The 15,417-nt window shown below is 48.4% G+C and overlaps 1 protein-coding gene across 1 annotated transcript in view; it reads left to right on the top strand.

Moving 5' to 3' along the window:
• The window catches only part of TPCN1 (two pore segment channel 1), a 71,234-nt gene extending 55,941 nt beyond the window's left edge, over window positions 1–15,293 (top strand). The window contains exons 14-27 of the mRNA XM_014964640.1: window positions 754–798; window positions 1,934–1,990; window positions 2,080–2,133; window positions 3,847–3,919; window positions 4,160–4,267; window positions 5,501–5,572; window positions 6,490–6,579; window positions 7,359–7,474; window positions 8,347–8,393; window positions 8,934–9,002; window positions 9,430–9,514; window positions 11,218–11,354; window positions 13,260–13,340; window positions 15,115–15,293. Coding sequence (XP_014820126.1) covers window positions 754–798; window positions 1,934–1,990; window positions 2,080–2,133; window positions 3,847–3,919; window positions 4,160–4,267; window positions 5,501–5,572; window positions 6,490–6,579; window positions 7,359–7,474; window positions 8,347–8,393; window positions 8,934–9,002; window positions 9,430–9,514; window positions 11,218–11,354; window positions 13,260–13,340; window positions 15,115–15,237 — 1,157 coding nt within the window. The 3' untranslated portion in view covers window positions 15,238–15,293. The remainder of the gene's footprint in view (window positions 1–753; window positions 799–1,933; window positions 1,991–2,079; window positions 2,134–3,846; window positions 3,920–4,159; window positions 4,268–5,500; window positions 5,573–6,489; window positions 6,580–7,358; window positions 7,475–8,346; window positions 8,394–8,933; window positions 9,003–9,429; window positions 9,515–11,217; window positions 11,355–13,259; window positions 13,341–15,114) is intronic.
• The last annotated feature ends 124 nt before the right edge of the window (window positions 15,294–15,417 follow it).

Genomic DNA, 15,417 nt, shown 5'->3' on the forward strand with positions numbered 1-15,417 from the left:
ACTGTGAGGGTGGTGGAGCACTGGAACAGGTTGCCCAGGGAGGTGGTTGAGGCCCCATCCCTGGAGATATTCAAGGAGAGGCTCGACGAGGCCCTGGGCAACCTGGTCTAGTTGGGGGTGTCCCTGCTGACTGCGGGGAGGTCGGACTAGATGGCCTTTGGAGGTCCCTTCCGGCCTGGGCGATTCTATGATTCTATGATTCCTCTGCTGATGCCCACGTATCTCTGCTGATGTGCTCAACCCTTCTTGACAGAATAGATGTTGTTCCAAACACGAGCAGTGCTTCAGCAGCTGCGTTTACCTCTGTCTACACCACAAAACTAGTTCAGAGAGGGGAAAATAAAAAAGCATTTCAGGGGTTAAGGACAGTGAGTTCATTGCTGCTAAAATTCTAGAGGCCCACGTATCTCTGCTGATGTGCTCAACCCTTCTTGACAGAATAGATGTTGTTCCAAACACGAGCAGTGCTTCAGCAGCTGCGTTTACCTCTGTCTACACCACAAAACTAGTTCAGAGAGGGGAAAATAAAAAAGCATTTCAGGGGTTAAGGACAGTGAGTTCATTGCTGCTAAAATTCTAGAGGAAATTTGAGCTTGGTCCCAGGAAGTAAAAGTTAATAATCTGCTAATCTGCTTAGTCTCTGCGCTCAGGATTGGTATGAAAAATGGTCTCTAAGGAGAAGATGGAGGGAGCTGCATGTGAGGTGTGGAGGATCACGTTAACGTTTGTTTTGTTGTACTTTCCTCCACGCAGGCATCAACATCCTTGTGAAGTCCCGCGTGTTCCAATACACCATGTGTGAGTAGAAGCCATGAGCTGTCTGTGCCAGACTCCCTTCATCGCGTGGGGCTGGGATGCTGGGTCTGTGCCAGCCCCTCCAAGGGCTCAGCGTGGTGGGGTCTGGTCTTTGGTCCAAGCCACGACTCGTGTACATATTCTGGGATTTTGGCAGAGACAGAGGGAATTGCATGCCTGTAGCGACCACTGCTGCAGCCTGGGCTCTCGGCTCTCGCTCCGTCAAGTCTTCTGGAGAGGCCTCATGAGTTCATGATGAACTTGTGGGCCCGATTCTGTAGGAATCAGCTTGTGGGATTTGGGTGGGTTGGTGGTTAGCTTTCACAAGCCTTGAGGCTTTTATCTTGTGGCTGAAGGATGTTGGGTAAGCAACCGCCCTGCCAGTCACCCACCTTCTTCTCTCTGTGCTTGAGAAGGTGCAAGCATCCTTGTTGCTGAAAGGATCACTTGGCCACTGTACTGCCTGCAAGAATGGTTCTGGGCTCCTCTTCTCTAGAGAAGAGGGAGTGCTTAGTTGTGGTGGTACTTGTGGTGTTCTAAACGATCTGTTCCTACTAAGTAATTTGGGGTGGTGTTTTTGAATGTTGGAGAAGTGTTTTTTGTAAATTAGGATGCTAAACTAAAGAGAGTGGGGTGGGCTGGAGTGAGGAGACCTGGGTGAAAAGGAGAAGTCCTACACCTTCAGTTGTCAGGATTTGAATGCTGGGGAGCAGCAATAGATCCAAGGTGGCAGGAGCTCAGCCTGCACTGCTGGGGACTCTTCTTTTGTCCTGTGCTGTTGGGGACCTAGTCATTCTCAAGATCTTCTTCCAGAAGTAGGTCAAGCCGAAACACGTTGGCAATAACGTGGCAGAGTGTAAAATAATTATGAGTAAAAATGATTGAGCGTGATTCAGACCATTGTTTTGGTTTAGTTGTGTTTCTTTCTGCAGATAAAGGTACTTTTTCTGTTAAAGGCCTGGGAAAAGTCAGGGTAGAAGTTTTGCGACTCTGCCAAGTTATGAGTTCAATTTTTTTAGTTGAATTGGAAACACTCACCCTGTAGCTTGTACTATATTTCATTCTTTTTGTTAGCCTAGAAATGGATGTCTGCTGGTCCAGGAGTCTGTTTGCGATGGGTTTTTACTTTGTTTTCCAGACACTGTGGTGGCTGTGAATGGAATTTGGATTCTTGTTGAAACCTTCATGCTGCAAGGTAGGAAACATTGCAGCTTGTTTCTTGGCTGTGGTGCTGGGGGGTAGTGAACAGGGAAGGCTAGAAAATGTTGCTCTTGTGTCTTGCAGGAGGGAATTTCTTCTCCAGAAACGTCCCGTGGAGCTACATAGTCTTCCTCACAAGTAAGCTGATGCCTCCCAACAGAGCTGTGTCACTTCATAGGGAGTTGGGAGGGGGATAGAAAGCTCTGTTCCTGGAAGATTATTCGCTTTGAAGTTAAAACTTAGCCACAGGTGCCCAGACTCCATCTAGAAGAATGCTGTGCCTAGCAGGGGTTGTCAGCATCCCCACAGACCCCTGTGGACGCTGCTGTGCTGTCACACAGCTCCCTGCAAAAGCTGCTCTGTGGCTCTTAAGAGCTGGCTTCGGCCCTGAGAGCAGAATAGCCTTGTTTGTTAGGCACAGTGGGCAAAGTGATGAGCTCCTCTGGACCTCGGATGGCTCCTGGTGGAGCTGCTCAGGTTGTTCCATGCTGACTGTTCCGGGAGGTGTTACCAGCTCTGATGTGGTTGCTGCTGTGAGCCGGCTCTCGGCCACACGAGGCCAAGCAATCCTCTTGGAGTACAGAGTGCAGGGCCGTGCTGAGGAGAAGACCAAAAGGACGAGGTGAACTAGTTGACGAGCTGAGTTTTCTAATTGAACATCATCTCCTCCCTAAACCTCCTTAGGAGGAGGGAGCCAAACTCTTTTCAGTGGTTCCCAGTGAGAGGACGAGGGGCAACGGGCACAAGTTGGAACATAAGAGGTTCCACTCAAATATGAGGAGATCCTTCTTCACGGTGAGGGTGACAGAGCCCTGGAACAGGCTGCCCAGGGAGGGTGTGGAGTCCCCTTCCTTGGAGATTTTCAAGACCCGCCTGGATGCAGTCCTGAGTAACATGCTCTAGCTCTAGGCAATCCTGCTTCAGCAGGGGAGTTGGACTAGATGATCTCTGTGGTCCCTTCCAACTTTAAAATTCAGTGAAATTCAGTGAAATTCCTTTTCAGCCCAAGTATAGGCAATTGCATCTTCACGTGCTGGTTCGTTGCGCTGCCACGGAGCTCTTCAGTGATGTGAATTCCCTTCCCTTCTCCTGCCAGTGTCTCTTGCTCAAGAGGAGAAGCACAGTATAGCTCCACTGAATCAAAACAGCGTGTAAAACTGCAGCAGGAAGCTCTTTGGAGAATCTAAGGAGAGGTTGCTAAACCTCTTGCTTGACTGCTGGGTAGCTCCAGCGCTTCTCTGGCCATTAGTCTTCAAAACATTTGTTGTGAAAGTTTGGAGGCAGAGGGACTCTGCAACACTTCTTTTCACAAGGGTGTTGTCACCCAGCTCTCCTCTCCCACCCCTGCTCCTCGGAAAGAAAGATTTTGGGATGACAAACAGGGCATCATCACGCTATTATGGTGGAGTTTAACCTACAGGCCCACAAGGTGCTGCCAGGACAGAGGGAGAAGGTAGAAAGTATCTCTCCCTGCAGGTCCAGGCTAGGCTATGGATGTGGATATGTTCCACTGGGATAGAAAGAAGTAAATGGGCAGGACTGAATTCCCTACACCACTTTCTGGCCTTTCCTACGGGAGCTGATGCCTCAGCGTTTAGAACATGATAGCCAACTTAGTTTTGCAGACTGCTATGGAGAGAATCGCCATGAATACAGGAAAATGTATTGATTTGGAGGGAAAATGTCTCTTTGGCATCTCACTGAGAATAAGGAGGGTGGGTGAGGGACTCTTAAACCTATGTTCAGAAGTCCTGTACTTAAAGCACCACCCATCTTCGAGGGCAAGCCTTTGCTTAAGCACTCCTTGTGCTGCTGCTGATTTCTGATGGTGGCTGTCGTCTTGCTTTACAGTCTATGGTGTGGAGCTGCTCCTGAAGACCACTGGACTGGGGCCTGTTGAGTACCTGTCCTCAGGCTGGAATCTGTAAGTGAACACTGGCATTTTTGAGGGAGATGTGGTGGAAATTGTTGGGTTAGAAAGACCAGCCTTTGACATGAGTTTTTAGGCCAGTAGACAAGGCCATCAGGAGGCTATTATAATTCTTCTCACCTTGGACTTGTCCATCGTGTTAGGCTGGGGCAGCACCAAGTACCTCTTCTCTGCTGAAACACTAGTGATAAATCATGGCTTTTATTTCCTTTTATTATTTTTTTTACTTTCCAGCTTTGACTTCTCGGTCACCCTGTTTGCATTTTTGGGGCTGATGGCGCTGGCCTTTAACATGGAGCCCTTCTACTTCATCGTGGTCTTGCGACCCCTTCAGCTGCTGAGGTGAGGGGGGAAGGCTGGTGGGAAGGAGGTTACGGAGAGGAGGTGGGGAAGAAACCAGCCAGGCTTGTTTTCCATCAATCCAGTTGGGGACCAAGCTCCTTACCAGGAGAGGGCAAGGATTGCTCGGTGGGTACGTGACCATGGAGAGCAGGAATCGCGTGGGGTAATGAGATTAGCCAGAGTTATCAAAATGAACGATAACAAAAACTTGGGATGGGATATGAAACCCCGTGCTTTGGAGCTTAAGCTGATCTCTAATAGAGATCAAGGGATTTACCGGGGGCAGATTATCCTGTGTCTGCCTTCGTGGGGTTCTTACACCTCCTCTGAATTGTCTGATGCTGTTCAGAGAAAAGCTCTTCTGTCAGGGTGAGACGGCCTGAGCCAGTTTAATAATTTCCATTGAATTACCAGAAATTACAGTTTTCAAAGGCTGCTGCTTTCTAGGGTGAAGTACAACCCGGCATCTCACACTTTGAGCAAGACTGCAGCCTGTAACCTCTCTGCAGCTCAGAGTGATGGGTCTGATTAACCCTCTCGTTTCGAGGGTTCTGTTACGGAGGCACGTTCACCTCCCAGAACGCTTGGAGAGCCATAGGGGGAAGGCATTTGAGGCAAAATGTTTTGTTAAAAAACAAGCTAATGTAATTTAGCTCTTCAGTGAGGATTTAAAGAACACTTTATAACACTCAAGGGGGGAAAAAAAAATAATGTTTTCTCTCTTGCTCCCCTGCCAAAGCCTGGGTTTGGCAGCTGTGTTTCTCTGTGAAGGCTGATGGAGTTGCCAAATCTTAAATTAGCAGGCACAATGTAGTTTTCTCTCATCAATTTTTATTGGGTCATGGGGGAAACACAGAGGAGCTTGTCTGAGGAAAGGAGTAATGAATCCTGACCCTGCACACAGGACTAGTTTAAGTCCTTATGACTTTTGGGGTTTTTTTAAATAGCTATTTATGCATCAAGCTGTGTAAGAAGACACGGACTTCTTCTTGAGATTCTTCAGTCCTGTAAACACTTAGTCGAATGTGTCATAAATATTCAGATGGGGCAGCGGGACGTTGTTGGGTGAATGGAGACTGCTTGAGCAAGAGCAGATCCTGTGAGTTTGGGGACAGGAAACCATAGTATTCATTGACCTGGGAGGTGCAGAGGACTGTCACGCTCTTATTTAACTATTTCCAGTGACACCAGGGAAGTTGCAGCACGTAGGTAACAGCTGGCTTCTCCTTTCAGGCTATTTAAATTGAAGAAACGCTACAGAAATGTCCTGGACACGATGTTTGAGCTGTTTCCCCGGATGGCCAGGTACTGACCTCTTTTCTTTGGGTGCTGGTGGGGAGAGGGGAGTGAGGTTTAGTGTCGGGGCTGGGGTCAGGACAGGGACCTGTCAAACCTGCTAAAGGTGTTTGTGCTCTAATCTGTCAGTAGATTGTTACTGATTCTTCCGTGTGCTTCAGTGGGGTGTTAATCTTCTAATTTCTCAGAGCAGTATGTGATAAGCAACATTCCAGCACCCTTGGCCTCCCCCTGCTTTTGTGTTAGGAGGGTAACTAGGAGTCAATGGTTGGTTTAATTTTTCTCCCTCATCCCAGCTTTTGGTTGAGAGGGGAGGCCCATTTGGGAGGAACATTGGCAGGAATAGACTTAGCCCCAGACGTTTCCCTGTCCTTAGCACAGCCACTTGAGAGTGTTATTGTGAAATGGTGGGGCAGAAGGAGCTGGGTGCTGGCATCTGCAGACCCTCCTCCCTTGAAGGAGGTCTGAGCAGAGCATGTTTGCTGGAGAACCCTGTTTTTGGCACAGTCCCTGCATCCAAGGGCACAGAGAGGGCAGAAACAGTGTGTGCAGAGCGTGTTTGCTGGAGAACCCTGGTTTTGGCACAGTCCCTGCATCCAAGGGCACAGAGAGGGCAGAAACAGTGTGTGGTGCTCTTTATTAAAGAAACTGTGGAGAGGCATTTGTTTCCCAGAAAAAAAGATGGTCTGGGAGGGAATCCAGGCCGCTCTTTAGTTTCTCTCTTCAGCGAGTGGCAAGCTCCTTGTCCAAAGGCTTCTTGAATGAGAGCAGGCAAAGAACTGCAGGCAGGAAGGGTGGTCTGGGGTTTTCAGCGCTGCTTCCCATCCGTTGGAAATCCCTCCCAGAGCAACCAGCCTCTGACTTTGTCTTTCCCTGCCTTAGCAACTCTTCAGCAGCACAGTACTCTCTCTGTTTTTTGCCTCCAGCCTGGGTTTAACCCTGCTGATCTTCTACTATTGCTTTGCCATTGTTGGCATGGAGTTCTTTGCTGGCGTGGTCTACCCGAACTGCTGCAAGTGAGTACCACAAATCCATCCCCCCCTGCAATGGTTTTGGTGGGCAGCTAGTAGTGGGGAGCTCTGGCAGCCCTGGCTCCCTGTGGAGAATGGGCCAGAGGATGGGTCTGAGTGGGGTTTTGCAGCTAAGGCAACGTGCTGCAAAAATCTAGGAGACACTTCACTCCTCTGGATAAGATATTGGATGAAATGGTTTGGAAAGGGAGAGGCTTCTGGGATAGGGTTGGCTGGTTTTAATGGGCTCTGTAACTTGCCTCAGGTAACTGCACTGGGAGGACTTCTTCATGGTACCATGGCTGGAAACTCTTGTAAAATCTGCTCTAGAGTGAAGCTGAGTTTGGGTTTTGTGTGTTGTTTTCTTTTTCATTATTATTGTGGTGATGCCAGAGTTGCTTGGCCAGACCTGTTACATATTTAGGCCTCACTTTGTACCAAGATGCATTCACCTGGTTTTGGAAGCTAAGCTGTCCTGTGCCCTTTTCATCTTAAATGATGGCAGACCACTCGGAAATGCCAAGGGTGTGAGCCAAGGAGTCTAACTCAAACACTCAGTTTCTCTGCTATAATATTTGCTGAATGATTAGAAAGACTCCACGTGCTCCCGGGGCTTGTGCTGAGCTGTGAAAGAGAGGCTTTCTCGCAGAGAAAAAGGCAAATGTTGGCCAAGAGGTAGAAACTACCACCCTGCTCACCACCTTCGAAGTGTTTTGCTATTCATAACCCTTGAGATTTTTCTTGTTTTTCCAGTTCTCATTCTTTGTCCTGGTTTCTCCCACCAGCACAAGCACAGTCGCAGATTCCTACCGCTGGGTGAATCACACAGTTGGCAACAAGACAGTTGTGGAAGAAGGTTATTACTATCTCAACAACTTCGACAACATTTTGAACAGCTTTGGTAAGGGCAGTTTTGTCTGTAGCAAAGACTGTTCCCTGGGGCATCCGTGTCCCTGCACAGCAGGACTGTAACTCTCATGGAAGGCTGGGACTCTCCTGTAGAGTCCTGCTAATGCACCTCAAGTGCTCAGCATCCTGCTCTTTCTGCACTGATTGTGCCTTGATTGTTCTGCAAGGAAAGCAGAACCTCTCTTAAAAGCCAGTGTGAAGCCAGCAGATCCGTTCTGACTTGTGAGCAGACCTGACTTTCAGAGATGTTTAAGAAGGGCTTTAAGTCACTATCCTTCTAAAAAACAAATAGTGATGCTAATACGAGCAGACCTGACTTCCAGAGATGTTTAAGGAGGGCTTTAAGTCACTACCCTTCTAAAAAACAAATAGTGATGCTAATACATTTCGCTAAACCCACCGCTGATGAATAATTTGAACGTTGTTGATTGGATTGCTCTCCATGAGTTTTCTTCACCGATGATGAATAATTTGCACGTGTTGATTGGATTGCTCTCCATGAGTTTTCTTAACATGTGGGCAGAGATGCTTATCTCCTGGAGATCTCAGAGGTTGCCATGCTCTCTGGCAGAAAGAGCCAGGTCTGTTTCTGATTCTTTTAAGAAATATAGATTAAGCCATGCTCCTGGTTCTGTGGGTCTGCCCCCCTTTGTCTGAAGTAATTGCAGTGATGAAGGTCCTTATTCTGTCTGGGTTTGCTGGCTGTATTGAAACTTTGGTGTCTTTGTATTCTGTCTCTGGATTTGCTGGCTGTATTGAAACTTTGGTGTCTTGCATCAGTCTCCCCTGTCAAATACTTTGTCTAATAATTACTGTAAATTAGGTCAGGATGGATAAAGCAATTATCTGTATTTTTTCTTCCAGTCACGCTGTTTGAGCTGACAGTTGTCAATGACTGGTACATCATCATGGTAAGTAAACCCCAGCTACCTTCTGTGTATAAACAGCACGGACTCTTTGCCAGTTGAGCTACATCCTCCACACCACCACTGCTTTCTTCCCCCGGGGATTGGAGATGGGCCCAACATTGTCATTTCTTGGTGCCAGATATCTTTTGGGTGGCATTTGGGCTCTGACGTGCTCCTGGGCATGTTTTCTCATGAATCTTCACCAGCCTTCAGGCCAAGTTTCACAATCTGGACAACTGAAGTCACTGTGTATTCCAGCTTGTCACCCTGCTGTCTGAGCTGTGTTCTCATAGCAGCTATGGCTCTTACAGCCACAAGCTCTAAATGTTCTGTGGGTTTGCCCATAGGAACTTCCCTTTTTAGCTTGAGAGGCCTTGATTAGTGCAAGGACCAGTTGGGGCATTGAGCGGTCCCTGAGACTAACTGTGGAGCCATGAATGAGAGAGAGATAGTGTTTGTGCTGCTTTATGTCTGTTGGCAAATAGTTAAAAGCAGACTCTCCCTTCTTTTGTGCACTACTGACTTCTTCCTTCTCTTCTTTAGGAAGGGGTGACATCCCAAACCACTCACTGGAGCCGTCTCTACTTCATGATCTTCTATATTGTGACCATGGTAGGTTTCTGGACGTGCTTCGTGCATCAAAGAGTGGGGATGAGAAGGGGAGACGGTTTTTATTGTGTTCCAGAGGGAGCTTCCATCCCTAAATAAGGACAACTTTGCTCTTCTACATAAACATTTTTCAAAACCAGGTGTGAGTCCCTGTCACTTGCAGAAAGTTCAGTTTATGGGCATTGACAAAGCTGGTGCTGCACAAATCTGGGCCGGGGGCAAGGACCAGGGCAGCACAAGAGTTTGTTCTGTCCCCGTTGTGGTTAACTGTTAGCAGTTTGCTCAGTTAGATGTGTATCTCCTCTGCCATGGAGGACCTGTGAAGCAGAGAGTAGAAGCAGAGACCGAATGTTCAGCTCCATGTTGGACTGGGCCTGAAGAATCCCCCAGCAGCAGCCTCCTGATCTCTTCTGTTCATGTCCTCTCCCAGGTGGTGATGACCATCATCGTGGCTTTTATTCTGGATGCTTTCGTCTTCCGCATGAACTACACTCGGAAGAACCAGGATTCAGAAGGTGAGAACTGAGGACTGGTTGACCTATAAGGTTGTGTCTTCTCTCCCTGGTGTCTTTTGTCTGCAGGAGCGAATGGAGTGGGCCAGCAAAGAGCAGATTGATTTAGTTAGTTAGTTAGTTAGTTTTAGCCTGACTTCCTAAGCTCATTCTTAAGCATTTGTGTGATATTTCTATCTGGGCTTTCTGCTCTGCCCCTCATCTCTCCCCCAGCACTCCTCAAAAAGTGTTTATGTGTGTATGTATGTGGTTTTTATATTTGAATTCATATGTGCACACACAAATAAACTTCAACTACTTGTAGGAAGTCCACATGCATTTAATGAAAAAAACCTAGGAAACATTAGAGCATTGATATAGCAAAGCTCAACAAAAGACCTTCTTTTAAAACCAATTTCCCCTCCTCACTAAGATACTCACCACAATGGCTTGTCCAGCATTCAGGCACCAAAGTGCTGGATTCAAGTGGTTTTCCAGCAGTCCTTGCCATGACCTGGAGGACAAGGGATGCTGCCTATCCAGTTCTTTCCACATCTCCCAGTTGTATTTAGACTGGCGACTGCGTGCTGGTTTTGGACATACCTTTCTGTGCCCTTTAAGAACTGACAGTGACTGGTCTCTGCATCCCCTCACCCCTGTGAGTCATCAATTTCACTCACTGTCCTTTGTCTCCTGAGCTGGGTGTAATTACCTGCTAATTTAGGTGCCATAAACACGTTAATCTCTTATAGACCTCCAAGTGGTTTTCCAGCAGTCTTTGCCTTGACCTGGAGGACAAGGGATGCTGCCTATCCAGTTCTTTCCACATCTCCCAGTTGTATTTAGACTGGCGACTGCGTGCTGGTTTTGGACATACCTTTCTGTGCCCTTTAAGAACTGACAGTGACTGGTCTCTGCATCCCCTCACCCCTGTGAGTCATCAATTTCACTCACTGTCCTTTGTCTCCTGAGCTGGGTGTAATTACCTGCTAATTTAGGTGCCATAAACACGTTAATCTCTTATAGACCTTCTCCAGCTAATCCTCCAGGTGATCTACACCCTGATTTTTCTATTCCTTCTCTGTGCAGACTCATCTTAATAATTCCTTACACTTTTCTGCGGGAAGAAGGTACTGCACTCCTACATTTCATACCAGAGAATCTGCCCTGCAGAAAGGTGGTGTAGAAACTCCCCAGTCACAGGAGCATCTTTGATCAGCCCCTCATCTTCTTTAGGTGCCAGAAAATCAAACCTGTGTGGCGCAGGCCCGTAGGAGCCAGGCGTTGTTACAGAAACACTTTTCATTGTGATCCCTCCTGGTTTGAAGGGTGCAGTGAAAGGCATTTGTTAGCACTGAGCTGTGTGAGGCACTTGAAGGTCAAAAGGCAGCAATTCCCATGTGATTATTTGCTTTGCTGGTTAATTTACAGGCAAGCAAAAAGCTACAAGGTGGTTTTTTTCTGCGATACTGAGGAGCCTGATGTTTCAAAAAGCTGAGATGTTGGCTGACCCTACGCACCAGTTAATGTCTTCCCGGCCTTGTTGGGAGACAAGGATGTCCATGTTTTAGTCACAAAAGCAGGTACAGGCTGTGCCCAACCATCTGGCTCAGTCCTGTGTGCTGTTAAGCTTTGCCTTCCAGGATTATCACAGTGGCTGATGAGGGAATGTTCATCTTGGAGATGGCTTTTTTTTTTTTTTTTTTTTCTCTTTTTTGCCTCCCCAGAAGACAACGGCATTGTGCTGGAGAAGGAGATCTCCAAGGAGGAAGTGGTTGGCATAATCGAGCTGTACAAGAGGACTTCAGCTGCCACTGAAATCACTCAGCTGCAGAAGATCGTTTTGCAGATGGACAAATATGGGGTAAGAGGAAATGCTTACTGCAAGTTCTCGGCTGCAGGGGAGGGAGGGAAGGATGCCAGGGCCACAAACACCTTCTTGCTGTCTTAGGAGAGAAGGTGTGTGTGTGTGTCAGAAGTGTTGAGAGCTGAGCTACTGGAGGGACTCTGCAGCATCAGTACAAAGTTTTGTTACTCTAGAAAATCAGCAGCAGAATTTCCCCTGCACTCTCAATAGCCTTGACAAAGGCTCGTTGCTCTTCTCTGCAAACTTTGCTCAGAGCTGTCCTGGCTCAGTACGATCTGGAAAAAAAAAAAAAGTAGATTTATTTTTCTCTAAGGAAGCCACTCTCTTGTGATTCTCCTGCCTCTCCCTCTGTGCCATCATACACTTAGGCTTGGACAGTCCTGAAGCATTACACAGCAATACGATGGTATCGATTCCAAACACCAGGCTTCCTTTCTCCATGGCACTGGGGATTTTCAATCCAGAGCAGGATGGACAATTGGAAAAATGAGCTGACCTGGGTAACATCTCTGTTCTCAGAACTGATGTCTCATGCATCCGGGAAGAGCTTAAGTGGTTGTTTTAATAATAGCCATCATATTCTTGTATCACCAGTACAAATTGCAGGTGCTACAGTCTCTTAAATGATCTTTATTTCCTTTATTGGCTTGGTAGTTACAGGCTGAGCTCTAGTTCATGCAGACAAAATTCAGAGTAGCCATGATGATGCTGATCAGAAGCAGTTTTCAAGACAATAAACCAAAGGGGAGGATGTTGTCCCCAGCCTTGCAGTGGAATCCAGAATGATGATGCCAGATCAGAAGCTTCTTTTGCTGCTCAATCCTGTTCATATAACTCATGTGGTCAGAGAGTAATTCAGACTTCAGCTCTCTGCTTACATGATTTAAGAAGTCCAGGCCCGTGGAGTAAACGGTGTGGTCTAGACAAGTGGGACCTGGAATTGTTCTTAGATGAGACCTTATTTGAAAGCTGGGGTTTGAGCCTTGTTCCAGGCACTGATGTTGTGTTCATCTGACTAAATCAAGCACCACTGACGGGGGCATCTGCCCGGGCTACAGCTCCCTCTGTAGGGATCTGCTCACTGTGATTTGTCTCAACTTGTAGTAGATGCATCCTGGGCTGCATCAAAAGCAGCATGGCCAGCGGGTTGAGGGAGGTGGTTCTGCCCCTCTGCTCTGCTTTTGGGGGACCCCACCTAGAGTGCCACATGAAGCTCTGGAGTCCTCAGAGCTTGGGACATGGACCTGTTGGAGCAGGTCCAGAAGAGGCCACGGAGATGCGCTGAGGGCTGGAGCCCCACTGCTGTGAGGACAGGCTGAGAGAGTTGGGGGGGTTCAGCCTGGAGAAGAGAAGGTTCTGGGGAGACCTTAGAGCCCCTTCCAGTATCTAAAGGGGTTCCAGGAAAGCTGGGGAGGGACTCTTGGTCAGGGAGTGTAGCAATAGGATGAGGGGTAACGGTTTTAAACTGAAGGAGGGGAGATATAGATCTCAGGAAGAAATTCTTTCATGTGAGGGTGGTGAAACACTGACCCTTGTTACCCCAAGAAGCTGTGGCTGCCCCATCCCTGGAGGGGTTCAAGGGCAGGTTGGAGGGGACTTGGAGCAACCTGGTGTGGTGGGAGGTGTTCCTGCCTGGGGCAGGGAGTGGGACTGGATGGGCTTTAAGGTCCCTTCCAACCCAAACCATTCTATGATTTTATACCTGCATTTGTTCAGCTGATGGGCGTCCTAAAATGTCTTTCTCCACTGGCAACAGGAGGAGCCCAGGATAGTCACAGGTCATCAGTGGATGATGGCTATCTACTTGAAGGACACCTGAAGTTCCAGGGACTGATCCTGTAGCTGCTCAAGACTGATGAATGTCTTTTTTGCTTTTTCCTCCTCCTTCCCCGTATTCTTTAGCAAATGTCAACAGTGTTTCTGGGACGCAGATCAAGGACCAAGAGTGACTTGAGTATGAAGATGTACGAGGAGGAGATACAGGTATGTGGGCCTGAGCTGGAGGTAGCAGCAAGCCTGGTGAGCAGAACATTGCCTGGAGTAACAAACCACCCTTTTAAACACTTGAAGCCTTTTTCCTCTGAGACCCAGGCAGCCACATCCTCCGTGAGAAGGGAGAGCAGTAGATGAAATGTACTTTAGGTTGATCCGTTCTTGCCCTTGGGGACTTTCTTAAACCCCAGAGCGCATCGGGGCCTCCTCGGTGGGTCCAGGCTGCAGGTGTGTGCCAGTCTGGTCCCAGTAGCCACACTGGGGGTGTGTGTGGGGACTCTGGTTTGGCTGGGCTTACCTGACCTCCCCGAGGTGGCCTTGTTTGCCCAGGCTGTGAGCACATGCGTTCCTGAGGCTCATTAAACCCCTGGAATGTGATTGTGTTTGAGCTTGGGCGTGTCGGGCTGATGCAGAAACCCATGTTCTCCCAGGGCTGCTTGGTGTGAGCAGAGCTGCCTGGCTTTCCTGCAGAAGAACAGGCTAACAAAGATGGGAAGCACTGAAATGGGCTGATTCTCAAGATTTTTTTAGGGCATTCCTGCTCATGCCCTTCGTGGTCCGGAGCTTTATGCCGTGGATTTGGTGGCTGTAGTGCCTGCCAGACATTCATCTCCATGTTGAAGGTCGTGGGGCTAATGTAATGATTAGTACTGAAAAAATTAATCTTGTAACCATTTGAATCTGTCCTTTGTCCCGCGGGCAGCTGGCTTGGAGGATGAGTCTTCAAAAGCAACAAAAATAAACATGTTATTTGCCAGGGAGCTGGGTGGAAACCTGCAGAGAAGCTCCCCGCCTGTTGTGCTCAGCCTCTGATTCAGGGATGTAACGTGTCGTAACACCCCGGGCGCTGCCCAGGATGGGGAGCAACTCTGCAAATCCCCAACATCACGGGGACGTCGGTCCTAGAGTCCTGGAAGTTCAGGAGGGACATCCTGAGAGAGGGATGTTTCCTTGCCTGGGTTTGTGGGTTCAGGCAACCAGACCTGAGCCGCAGCTGGTACTTCTTGGAGAGCCACCAAGCTGGTGAGGGGCCTGGAGAACAAGTCCTATGAGGAGAGGCTGAGGGAACTGGGCATGTTTAGTTTGGAGAAGAGGAGGCTGAGGGGAGACCTCATTGCCCTCTACAACTACCTGAAAGGAGGGTGTAGAGAGGCCTCTTCTCCCAAAGGACGAACGACAAGACCAGAGGAAATGGTCTGAAGTTGCAGCAGGGGAGATTTAGATTAGATATTAGAAAGAATTACTTTACTGAGAGAGTGCTCAGGCACTGGAACAGCCTGCCCAGGGAGGTGGTGGAGTCACCATCCCTGGAGGTATTTAAGAAACGTATAGACATGGCTCTTCAGGGCATGCTCTAGTGCCCAAGATTATTGGTTTATGGTGAGGTGTTGAGTGTGGGGTTTAGTTGGTGGGTGCGGTGTTTTTGGTGGGCGTTTGGTGTGGTGTGTTTTGTTTGTTTTTTGTTTTTTGGTTTTTTTTTGGTTGGTTGGTTGGTTTTTTTTTTGTGGTTGGACTCGATGATCTCAGAGGTCCCTTCCAACCACTAAGATTCTGTGATTCTGTGTGATCTTGCTCGGACTGTGGGTCTCAGAGCATTCATGGCAGCCGTGCTGCGGATCACCGGGGTGTTCCAAGAAGGTTGGGTTGGATCTAGAGCTTTACAAAGAGCCCCTCTGCCCTTCAGGGTCCTGCTGGGGGCGAGGGAGGGCTGCGAGGCCTGTGTGGGGCAGAGCCTGACCTCGGTGTGTTTGATGTCCCGTTGCAGGAATGGTATGAGGAGCACTCCAGAAAAGAGGAATCCCAGACAGCGTTGCAAGAGCCTTCATCTGCTTCCAACAGCTCTCTGAAGCCCCTGAGCCTCCGGCAGCGCTCCCAGACCGTCATTTAGGCCTCGCTAACGCAAGCCGCCTTCTATGCAATAACCTAGAGTATTACTGCACAGTGTATCTAGTGGGATGATGTATATAGATCTGTTCAGTGTACCCTTTGGCTTTAGGGTCTAAACCTCTCCCCCCCCAGGGCAGTGAATCGCTGAAAAACCAGAGGCCATGGTGGGGGGGGGGGGGGG

This window comes from Calidris pugnax, unplaced genomic scaffold (assembly GCF_001431845.1).
Source record: "Calidris pugnax isolate Ruff unplaced genomic scaffold, ASM143184v1 scaffold32, whole genome shotgun sequence".
NCBI classification, from domain to species: domain Eukaryota; kingdom Metazoa; phylum Chordata; class Aves; order Charadriiformes; family Scolopacidae; genus Calidris; species Calidris pugnax.